This window comes from Mycteria americana, chromosome Z (assembly GCF_035582795.1).
Source record: "Mycteria americana isolate JAX WOST 10 ecotype Jacksonville Zoo and Gardens chromosome Z, USCA_MyAme_1.0, whole genome shotgun sequence".
In the NCBI taxonomy this organism is placed as follows: Eukaryota; Metazoa; Chordata; class Aves; order Ciconiiformes; family Ciconiidae; genus Mycteria; species Mycteria americana.
In genome coordinates this window covers 23,906,516-23,918,727 of record NC_134396.1, presented here as the reverse complement: position 1 = coordinate 23,918,727, position 12,212 = coordinate 23,906,516, and the positions used below count along the sequence as shown (strand labels likewise).

Here is a 12,212-nt window from a genome sequence, read left to right as displayed (position 1 = left end):
GCGGGGGCCGCCCGCCGGCAGGGAGGCGGTCGCGGGTGGCGCAGGCCCGCCGGGTGCGAAGGGGCGGCCCGCGCAGCCGAGGCGGGCGCCGAGGGCCCGCGGGAGCGGTCGGTCGCCCGCGGGGCCGTCCGACCTGCCCGCCGCGCAGCCCCGCGGCCTGCCCACCCCCCCCGCCGCGGGGCAGGCTCCTCCCGGCGGCGGGCGAGGTCGCGGAGAGCCACCCGTGTTTCCCGCCGCGCCGGCTTCACCTGCCTCGTCTCTTCTGCGCTCCAGGGCACGATGGGGTTCGTCTTCTCGAAGTCCATGAACGACAGCCTGAAGGCTCAGCAGGAGTTTATGCTCATGAACTCACGGCTTCAGGTAACGCATACGCCGGCGGCGGTGTGGAGGAAGGTCACCCACGGCCCGCTGTCTGCAGAGAGCTGTGCTTGCGGCTTCCTCTGCTGAGGTTTGCTCTCCTCCCGGGGTTAAAAGGTGCTCCATTTACACGCTCCGCCAGTCCCCGTGTGGTCGTCTAACACGGCGAGTTCAGATGTGTAAAGCACCTATTCTCTGGATCTAACAACTTCCTCAGAAGTTTGTGTTAACAAGTTGTAGAAGTGGAAACTGTCCTTATGGTAGCCAGACCCTAAAAATACAGTTTTGGAAACTTACCTTGAACAGTTCCTTGAAGCACAGCTGGGCTACTTCAGTGTTAAGCAACTTGTATATATTAAAGTGAATCAGTAGCAGCATGGTTACTAAAACGTGGATACTGTTCTCTTAAAATACATGAGTTAAATGTTTCAACCCTTCCACTACACAAAATCTGTAAAACAACTCTTTCTTTAGGTTCAGTTAGGTAACTGCAGTTATTCCACGTTACTAGGAAGGCACTACACAGCTGTTCATTGTTCTAGAAATCTCAGGCTAAATAGGGCATAGGGGCATAGTTTATTCCCTCTCATAATATAATAAAATAGCAGCAGGGAAAGAGAAGGAAAACCAGTTGGACTAAGGTTCGGAAAGTTGTGCTGAACAGAACTTACGGTGTAGCACTAGTTGTAGCTTTCTGATCTGTTGTTAGGTATCTTATGATCTGTAACTTGTTTATATACTAAATGCTAGAACACAATCTGAAGGACTTAGCTGGAGTTTGTCCCTTTAGTTTTGCGTTTAAATTAAATACAGGTAAATTGAAAATGTTTAAAGTAGTGATGGATGAACTTCCAATTTATTAAGTTGCCAGTAGATGGCATATTCTAGTTTTCAAAGCAGCGTGCAGATAGATTTTGTAGGATCACATGTAAACTGAACTCTGGAGGTGACCCTGGAAACGTGGCTAGGAAGGAAAAAGCATAAGGAAAGATGATATAATAAAATACTGGATAGCTCTTAACTGTTCAAAGAAAATCAACTTTTGACAAGGTTTGTAAACATAATTTTCTGTCTGTGGTGGTTTATATGTTTCTCAGATGCAACCACAAGTTTTGTGTACAAACAATTTATTTTTTTCCCTAAACAGAGGGGCTCCTCCCACCCCCAGAGTTTTTGGAAATCCAAATGACATGAAGGCTTTCAGTTTGAGAGAATGATGTTGAAATTAAAGTGGAGGCTTGCTTCATGATACGCTTCTCTGCTGTGCAGAGTGAAAGGCAGACTTGAGGAAAGAGCTTGAATTCAGGCTAGCATTTGTAGGGTGCTGCAGGTTTTGTATGGCAAACAGTCTTTGGCCTCTTGACCCCAGATGTCTAACAACTCTAGTTCTAGCCCAAATGCTCAGGCTAACATAAAAAATAAAATCCTTTGAGGACAGTTACAAAAAAGCCTTTTCAAGATTGCATACAAAATTTTTGCAAGTTGCTCTTTAGAAACTCTCCCTGTGTTATATTTCTCCTTTTTGACAATAGTAATAGTCAACATAGTAAATTTCTTTCTAACACTACAAATGCGTGATCATATCTGATTTGTACTATGTTTGCAGACATACCAGCCTTGTTAGAAAACCTGCATCTTTTAAAAATGCATAAAGTGGGTAGTTAATGTCAGGTACAAAAGATGCAGTGGGGGCAAGAGGAGGACTAAATTTTGTGTCATAAGGGGATGGAGGAAAATAGCTCTGCTCTGAGCTGAGGGAGGGTGTAGGGAAGAGGAAAAGACTGCCAGTTGTCTTTTCCGTATCTGAGTAAAACCTATGATGTGTCTGGAGTCTAGTGTTAGGCAAACTACTTTCAGGCTATTTTTGGAAAATAGTGTAGCCTGATTTATTTGCTTTTAGACAGAAATTGTAACTAGAAATACCTGGAGAGGTTAGGTCATGCTAGGACCAGTATGAAATAGCTTAACTTAAAGCGTTAGATACTCTCTTACGGTGAAATACTGGGATTTGGATGCTATCAGTTCTCCCATCTTCCTCTGAAAACCACCACATTTATTAATAAAATAGAAGCTTCCACTTCAAGCAATATGATGTATTTGCTAAGAGAGATTCAAAAACATTAATTTTTTAAAAATGTAAATCTATCCCAAAACAACATGTGGAATCAAAACCTCTTGGAGCTTTTCATAGCTTCTGAATGTACTTTGGAGTGTCCCATGATTACAGTGTTGAGGGAATAGGGTACTATTGTTACTCAAAGTCAATTGGTGTCGATTAAGAAGTCATCAAAACTGTTTCTCCTAGAATGCCCTCCCTACTAGCAGTGATGGTGTAACACTGCTCAGAAATGAACTAGTAAGTCTTTGGGTTGACCTGGAGCAAAACACAGCAGATGTTGGTAACAGTCAGAATCTGTGAAGGCTTCTCCTGTTCCTTATAGATGAGGAGGAGTCATAAAGTTACTGTAAATTGTTTGGAACAGGTTTTTTGTGCTATCAGTCTCCAGAACACTTTTTTCTTTTTTTTTTTTTTTTTAAGAAAAAAAAATTAGGTATATGCTCTCCTCTGAATGGAGAGAAGATACAGAGCTGTTCAGTCCTTGACTTACCTGCTGTGGAGGATTGTAGGTTGGAAGGAGACTGTTGCAAAAATAGGAAGGCAAGTAACATGACAGAAATTGATAAAGGCCCCTCCAAATCCCAAGCCTTAGTGCATGCTAAAGCTCGGTCAGTTTTAGAGTGGCTCTGATGTGTGCTGGACACCCAAACCAGCTTGACTACTTCAGAATAAGAGAATGTTAAAAGATGTTGTAAAGTTGTGTGCATTTTTTTTTTCTTTATACTCTTCTTGGGATAACTCTGAAAAGAAGGGATTGTGGCCTTGTAAATTGTATCTTAATGCTTTTTGGAAGATAATAAAAACTCAGCTGTCAGTTTGCCTTGATGTTGAAGGACTTGCCAGTTGTTTATATTGTCTTGGTATGGCTCCAGAATGAAATACCAGTCTGTATCAAGTGGAGACTGTTTATGGTAGAAGTTTGTTGAGGCTTCATTTTTATCATGAGAGGGCTCCTTGAAATGTAACTTGCAAAATTCTTTCCAAACACTTAATATATCAGATCTACAGCTCAGGCCTAGCATATGGCCTTGCTAAGTGCTTTTAGCATGGCTGAATGGGTAAGAGAGGAGGTTCCAGGTCTCCAAGCATTTATAGTAGATTATTTATTTTCATGAGCTATGTGGGTGCTCTTAACACAATTAAAAGCAAGGATGTCATGTATTTCTTTTGTTGAAGTGCTATGTTCTGTACTTTCTGTTCTGGTTAGACTTTTATTCCTTGCCATTTTTTTCAACAACCCAAATGTACACCTCGAAAAAGCTATTTCAATAACCATTTACTAAGAAAGCCCTTTCAGATGTACAAGGCAACCTGGAAAAAGATACACATTTTGAAAATGACAACTAAGAATGCAGCAATATTTGTGGCTGATCATTCATTCCTCAGTATGGATTAGAACACTTCATATATAACCTTTTTTATTTGATTTTTCCACACAGTGACATTCCTTGATGAACAGGTGGGTCTCTTTATAGGAAATTGGCTGAATTCACATACTCTGAAGCTTGCTAAAGACTTTATTGTGATGAGACAGGCTTAAGTGTGATTAGTGCATCATGTAAGTACATTGTCTTCAAATAATTAAAAAAAGTTAGAACAACCTTGTATACTCTATATGTAGTGTTATTTAGAGCAGTAAGAAGCAAAATCATGGTAGAAGGTCATGGCACAGTACAGATTAACACTTGAATTTCTTACTGTTAATGAATTCAATTCTAGGACTACATAGAGCAAAGCTTACTAAATTAACTTTGCACTACAGGAGAATATTTCTGTCCTGATGTGTAAAAGATATTGTAAGTGCAACTTAAAGATTTTTACTTTAGGGTAAAGACACAAAAAAGCCTAAGCTCTCCTGTGAAATTTTTGCTAAGCTTTTTCATGCATGTAGAGGAATCAAAAGTGCTTTCTTTTGTTTTGAATGAAACCCCACCAGCTCAGTACTATGCCACTCCCTCCTTGCCCCCACCAGTTAGATTTTAGTTTATGCCCTGCTGTTATTTTTATAGAGGCAATACCACTTTTGGCTCTAAAGTTGCTTTGCCTTGCTTTGCTTGGGAAACTCTACACAGGGGAAACCAAGTAAATTCCCAGGTTTCCTGTATGTAGGCTGTAAGTACTCATTGAACTACACGAAAGCTAACCGTTCAGAGGAGGAGGCTGAGATTTTGTTTTATAAGTGTTTTTTGGGGGTATTTTTCTAGTGATATTATGAGAGTTGAATGACATGAAGATATCGTTATGTGTGTGAGAATAATACTGCATAGTAAACAGTGGTTTCTAGTCTATGAAATTAAAAAATTTTAATCCTTCTAGCATTTGAAATCCTTGGTAACTGTTTTCAATTATATCTCAATGTATAAGGTGTTTTCTTACTTAACAAAAATAAGTTTTTCATTGGAACTCCACAAAGAATTGGTAGTACACCAAGTCCTTTAATCGCTAGTCTTTTTACTCTCTCATATATTAGCTTGCAATGTCATTAATACTGAGATCTGAATTGATGACTAGTTTGTAGTTTTGTTATAGAACTCTTTTTTTTTTTTTTAACATGAGATGACCAAAATGGGAAGGCAGTATCTGACTGATTTGTTTGTGATATCTTTATGTATAATAATCATACCTAAGGGATTAAGCATTCTCTTGACGTTGTCTAGCTATTGAAGTTTTCACCTAGATACTGTTGTGGGAAAAGTGTACAAAAAAGCAATGAGGAGAAAGAGAGCAATGATTTTGGTCGGAGAATGGAAGAGAAAAATCTGTTGTATAGGGGACTGCCTAGTGAAGTGAAGTAAATGAGGGCAGGTCAGCTCAAAAAGCAAGAATTGTGTAGCTGGAGTTTGTCATGTGGAAAAGATTAAATCCTAGCTTTGTTGAATTGCTAAATGTGATACTGATCAGGTTCTAAACAATGAACTTCTTTCTCCAATAATTTAGAGCACAAGGAATTCTCTAAACTATCACAGAGCATTTTTACTCTGTTTAAAAAAAAAAAAAACCCACCAAACCAAAAAACAGAAAATGAGAAACCTCTGTGTTTCTCCAAACAAAACAATACATCACATTCCTCCGTCCTAAAAAATTCTTCCTAGTATAGCAGCACAATAGGAGCATTTTGCTGTCACAGCAGATCTTAAGTAAACAAGTCTAGAACATATTTGGTCCTTGCAGAAGCTTTTATGTGTGACAACGTGCTGGAGTTTCTTCAGCAGAAACTCTTCTGCAGAGTTTGGAGGCCTTTACATGCACAAGTAACGCAGGTACACAGCCTGAGAAACAAGTAGGAAGAACAAGAGCTGTTTCTGGTCACAAAACTGCAACATCATGGGAGTAACTGAGACATGGTAGGACAGCTCATGCAACTGGAAATCTGTAATGGACAGATACAAGCTCTTCAGGAAAGACAGGTAGGGAAGACAAGGAGAAGGGCTGCCCATGATGTGAAGGAGTAGCTTGTGGGCTAAGGTCAGAGTAGAGGCCACAAAACATGACACTGTGGTGGGAGTCTGCTGCAGACCACTGATCAGGGTGACGAAGTACATGAACCTTTTAAACAACTGAAGAAAGCCTCTGGATTACTGACTCTGGTTCTCATGAGATTTCAGTCTCTCTAACATCTGCTGGAAGGGCCATAAAGCAGGACATAAGCAATTGAGTACATTTCTGGAAAATGTGAGGGATAACTGTTTGATACAGGTAGGTACAGGGTGGGCCATCCAAGGCTCATGTGCAGTGGGATTTGTTACTCACAAATAGGGAAGAACTGATTTGGGGATGTAATATCAAAGGCAGTCTTGGTTGTGGTGGCAAGATCAGGATCCTGAGAGGACTGAGGAAGGCAGGTAGCACAGTGCAGACCCTGGACACTGGGAAAGCAGATTTTGTCTTATTCAGGGAACTGGTAGGTGAGATGCCATAGGAGGCAGCCCTGGAGGATAAAGGAGTTCAGGAAAGCTGACATGTTTAAGGACAACCTCCTGCTAGTGTCCCTGGCAAGACAGAGCCCCTGGCAACAATACAGGCTGGGGGCTGACAACTGGTGAGCAGCTCTGTGGAGATGGAGGGGACAGCAGAAGACAGCGACCAGAGCATAAGCTGGCAGTATGCCCTGGCAGCAAAGTGGGTGAAAAGGACCAACAACAAGGGCTTTATAAGCAGTAGTGCTGCCAGAAGGTTGAGGAAAGGACTGTTGCCTTCTGTTCAGTGCTTTGTTAAATGCGTTAAATACTGCATCCAGTTTTTGCCCTCCTTCTCTTCCTCCGATACAAGAAAAATGTAGATGAAAAGGAGCAAGTTTAGCAGCAGACCATCAAGATGGTCAAGGTCTGGAGCAGTTCTTGAGAGAAGGCCAAGTAAGCTGGACTTATTCAGCCTAGAGAGGTAAGCTGGACTTACTCAGCCTTCTGGGGTGCAGGATCCAACAGCAGCCCCTCAGCAACTGTGAGGATGTTATCAAGAAAGCAGAGCCAGAGTGTTGACATGGGTGGAGTGCAGGAGGTTGAGAGATAGTAGGTGTACATTGAAACAGTATGGGGGGAGCAGTTCAGACTGAATATAAGTAGAAACCTTTTCCTCCACAAGGACAGCCCAGCAGAGGCCCAGTGAAGCTGTGCAACCTCCATCCTTGGAGGTTTCAAGGCCTGACTGGATAAAGCCCTCAGCAACCTGGTTTGATCACATAGCTGACCCTGTTCTGAGCAGGACCTGCTGAGGTCCCATCCAACCAGAGTTATTCTATCATGCTCTGACCACCATGGAAGCAGGCACAGACTGTGGCCCACTGTATTTTGTGGATCCTATGAGGCAGGATTTCCTCACATCTGCTTCTTCCCAGACTGAGAGTTGTGATGAGTTACTGCCTGATGTCTGCACTCCTGTTGAGCACCACATGCATAGCAGCTGTCTGTTGAAACAAGCTGTGAGCTGGTCTAACTTTTAACTGACAGTTGTTAGCTAGACTTTAGGTATGTGTAAGGGATACCGATACAGAAGTAACATCACAAGGATGGGAATTCAGAATTAAAGCCTCAGTGTGCCGTGCATGTCAGATTGCAAAAACTAAGCAAAAATCTGATTGTCTGTGGGAATAATTTACTTGAAAAATAATTGTACAACCTCCTGTATATTTTAAAAGTTTTATAATATATACTGCTGTATTCACAGGTAAGTTTCCTTAGTATTGCTTAATATTACATATCCAGCAGTAGCACGTACATAAATTAGTCAAAATCAGCAATTCCAGTAAAAAGCTATAGCCATTATTTAAGCAAAACTGGTTACAAAAGTCTTGCTTTAAGATTATAGCAAGTTGGCTCTGCCAGACTTTCAGGGGCAGATCAGACTGATAAGAGTGGAAGACTGGAGGTGTGGAATTCTTGAAAAATGTAAGTTTTAGGAGAAAGTAATACAGGAGGAGCCAAAAATCACTGAAGGTGCTGGAAAGAAAAGAGACTAGTTAGTGCTGAGGGTGTATCATCATTTCTGTGGCTAACAGGTTTTTTTGTTGTTGTTGTTTTGGGATAGCAGTTCAGAGTGATTTGGAGTTTTGTTCAGCTGAGTTTTGGGGTTTTTTTTCCCAGCAAGAGAATTCCTTATCAGACAAAAGGATAATCTTCTCCGTGGGAAAGCATAATTGCATTCAGGAGTCAGAGGTAATCCTCCGAATTAATCTTTGCTGGGAGCCACATTACCTTTGAGAAAATAAACAGGCTAGGAAAATAATATACTTCTGACAAATCTTGTATTTACCCATAATAAAAATGTTTGATTATGACCTCCCATCTGCAATATGAATCTCTGGATAGTCTCACTCCCCTTCTCCTGCCATCCCTCCTCTCTCCCTGTTTTATTATGTCAGACTGTAAAGTGCATTCTTCTCCCCAGGTAATATTGGATAGCCAGGAAACAGCCATAGATCTGCTTTCACAGCAGTTAGTCTTTGGGAGTTTATAGACTTGCTCCCTGTGTGGGCATGGGAAAGGTTCCATACTCCTTGGTGAAAAAAATGCCAATATCAACTAAAGCTGGAAAATAAGGGGTTGATTTTTCTGTTCTGACAATGCAGTGCAATTACACCTTCTTTTCTGAAAATCCATGCCAGCCTCTCCTTGTTTTTCAAATCTTTTCCCTCTTTTGGGATCCCCAACATCATGCAGGTTCATTTTGAGCCGTGGGAAGACTGCATTATTCTATTCTAATGAGGGCCAGCCTGTGGTATTGAAGCTTCTGTACAGTTCTGTACCTAATTGGATACATTTATGCTCCTTTCTCTTTTTTTTTTTCCCCCTTCATGGTGGTGGGTTGTGGTTTTTTTTTCCTGCTTTGTTTGAACAGCTCCTTTTGAAGCTTTGACAGTGATAGAGAATAATAAAGGAAATAAGAACTAGAGGCATTTTTCCCCAGTTAGTGAAAATTGTTAAGTTGAATAGCTGGGCAGATAGTATAAAACATTGCTAGGCAAACTCATCCTCCAGTGCAATAATGCATAGTCTGACTTCTTAAAGATGAAAAAGAATATAGCAGTTTCTTCTGTACGTGAAATATTCTTTTGGACACAGCACAGACATGCCAAAAACATATTTGACTCTTGCAGATTCTGTACCTATGGCAATAACTAACTTAGTTCATTCAAATTATAAATCACAAGATTTCTACTTCTGAAAATTACTCTTAATTGTTCTGTGCTTTCATCTGTTCTTCAGCTCTTGCCTGTGGAGAAAGATGTATGCATTTTACACTGTATGTACAAGCTATGGAACATGCATTCATGATTCAGCTTGAAGTGAAACTGCTGTTGAGTGTTTTCCATGTCTGCAAATGGCTCTAATGCTCTCAGTCTCATAAGAATATGCTTTGGAACATTATTTCATCATAATGTTAATGTGTAAACATTAATTTCGTTAGACTGTAATTTGATGTTATAAAAGTTGTGTGACAAAAGTATTTGTATTTGGAAAAACTATCAAAAACTCAGTGAAAGCATAGATAAATGCAACTTAATATCATATTTTTTCTTTCATCTACACTGTCAGCACTTGGTTAGAGGCAAAACATAGCATGATTGCATTACTTTCCTGCCAGGGTTGTATTGCCTTAAGAGGTTTGCATTGAATGGCAATAAATGAAAGGAATGAGGCAGTTTCTCTTCATATTCAACAATTTGTCCTTAAATCTGAAATGAAAGTATAGAAGTAGCCTGTAGCAAGCTTCTTAATAGACCATGTCTTATGACCAAATTATACTGGATTTTTTTCTGAATTAAAGTAATAATAATAGTCAAAAATAGTCAAACCTATTATAAGTGATGGTAAAGGACCAGAACATTTTAATTTATATCGAGATACTCAGCAGTTTCTCAAAATAAAATCCGGCCATAATTCAATGAAATGTTGTTTGTGTAAAATTTTAGATTGGAGGACTGGTTTAGTATTCTGATTGTCTTGATGAATTGGAAAATGCCTGAAATAATAGGCAATGGTATAATAGGTAATAGAATAAGTACCAGTCCAGAGCATCATATCCTAGAAGGAAGAGTTAAATAGATTAACCGAGTGTAAGTGATTAGACTTCAGGAGCTTAAAAAAGACCTAGGTTTTATATACTTGTGCATAAATACTGGAGTATTTTATATATATATATATTTATCAGTATATATCAATATATATTTATATATATTGTATCAATATATATTTATATACTGATACATAAGCCAAGTCAACAGCACAGATTCTTGTAAAAAACAAATGTAATTGTGGATTTATTAACCAGGGGATAAAATTACTCAATTTGCACTACTGATGACTTTGCTGGGAAAAAGATTTTGATACTTCTTTTAATGAGCAGACAAGCTGTGAAAAGTTCAGAGGATGGTAGTAAGAATAATAAAGGCATTCGAACGTATGAGGAAAGGATGAAAAAAGTGTATTTGTCTGATGCTATAAACACATCTGTTATGAATTTTAAGTTTGTGTGTGTTCATGGTGGTTTTTTAATCTACTCATTTTTCTCATACATCCTTCTAGACGTATTGAGTCTTTTCCATTGCAAACGCAGGCAAGCAAGAATTGGGATAAATATTAGGAGACTTTGAGTGTTTAACTGTCATTATATGTGTTACTGAGAAAGGCAGTGAAATCTGTCACTAGTGGTCTTGACTGGGATAAATAAATTTCTGTTTCAGCTCCCTGCTTTCAGGCTAACTTTAAAGAACCTCTGAATATGCTTTCTAGTCTTATCCTCATGACTATGCAAACACAGAAGCTGAAATACCTGAACAGAATGCAGGTCCAGTTAACTGAGGGCTGGCTAGCACGTAATGACTCTTTCTTCTAGATCTATCTTGCACTTAATACTGTCTCTTCCTTAGCAACATCTCTTTTCCAACCTTACAATTTCTAACTGGCTCAAACACATAAGTAAATGTGATTTTTTTTTTTTTTTTTTTTTTAATACAGGAAATACCTGTTTTCCAGGACTTAACACTGTTTTCTGTGTGAATGTTACTGTATTATATCGTGTTACCAGTGAGATTTTTATCTACCAAAGATTACAAGATGTTGTAACTTCAGTTATACAGCTGTTTGTAATTGCTGTTTGGTTTTCATCTCAATGCCTTTTTGAAAATGTACACAACAATCATAAGGTTTATATATATGCCCAGTAAGAAATAAGTTTAAACCTTTCAAGAGGAGTTTTGTTTCTTATTGGGAAGTATCTGATAATCTAGTCATCCTCCTCGTGGTTTTTGAAGTTCTTACTTTTTAAGAAACAGAAGTTTCTGTGGTAACGTATGTGACAGGATATAGTGAAAGAGACAGCTGAAGCATTTTAAATATTTGTTCAAGTGAAAAATGAGATTACTCCTTTAGCATAGATAAAGTACAAGCAGTATTTGTACCTGCAAAGTTAAGAAGATAAATGTTTTTTATACAAATATGTACACCTTCCTTAAGTTATTGTTTTTGTGAGATTTGAATTGAATAGTGGATTCTACTGTCCTTAAGGTATATTAATACATAAAACTTTGCTGAACTTCCTTTTCTACTGCAGATACTGAGAATTTTGTGAGGGAGAGATGAAGAAAATCTGACTCTGCCCTTCTCTCCCCAGTTAGTTTTAAACTGGGAAAGAATTTGTATTTGAGGTGAAGATTTTAGATGCATAATTTTTATTTCAGTTAAATTAAAAATGTATTTAAAATTTAAAGATGCTCTTACAAGATAGGTCAGTAAGAGTTTTATGACAAACTAGACATTGGGCCACATTCTGTTTTAGTAATTCAACTTAAAGACAAATGCAAAATGTTAACGAAAACCAGAGAAGAAGAAAACAAAACGTTTGAAAAGGGAAAATATTAATGTCTGTTCAATATGTAGTAGACTGAGAGTATTCCATCTTAGACAGGTAAGACAAATTGACTTAATAAGCCTATCATTTTGTTCTTGATAGGGACCTGTATCTTTTACATGTTCCTCTCCTTATCCTAGGATGCTTTTTGAGTAAGGAGCTAAAAGTAGGAATGGAAAAGAGCATATAAGAAAGTATGAGTAAGGGGCAGGAGGAGATGCTCTCCATTTTATTTGAAGATGAAGTATATTTGCAAATAGTGTTGTGGGATTCTGTTGGGTTTTTTCTTAATTCAATTAACCCGTTACTCAATCAACATACTATTGATGATTTACCAGTTGATCATAAAATGAGGTGGCTGTTGAAAGGCATACGTGTGCTATGTTTTGAC

At 38.9% G+C, this 12,212-nt stretch overlaps 1 protein-coding gene across 3 annotated transcripts in view; it reads left to right on the top strand.

Moving 5' to 3' along the window:
- PLGRKT (plasminogen receptor with a C-terminal lysine) overlaps positions 1-12,212 on the top strand; it is a 30,225-nt gene that overhangs the window by 201 nt on the left and 17,812 nt on the right. For all 3 annotated transcript variants that reach the window (XR_012778901.1, XM_075526231.1, XM_075526230.1), the window contains exon 2: positions 274-360. Coding sequence is in view for 2 of the 3 variants with exons in the window: in XM_075526231.1 (XP_075382346.1) it covers positions 280-360 (81 nt within the window). In the remaining variant the exon portion in view is untranslated. The remainder of the gene's footprint in view (positions 1-273; positions 361-12,212) is intronic.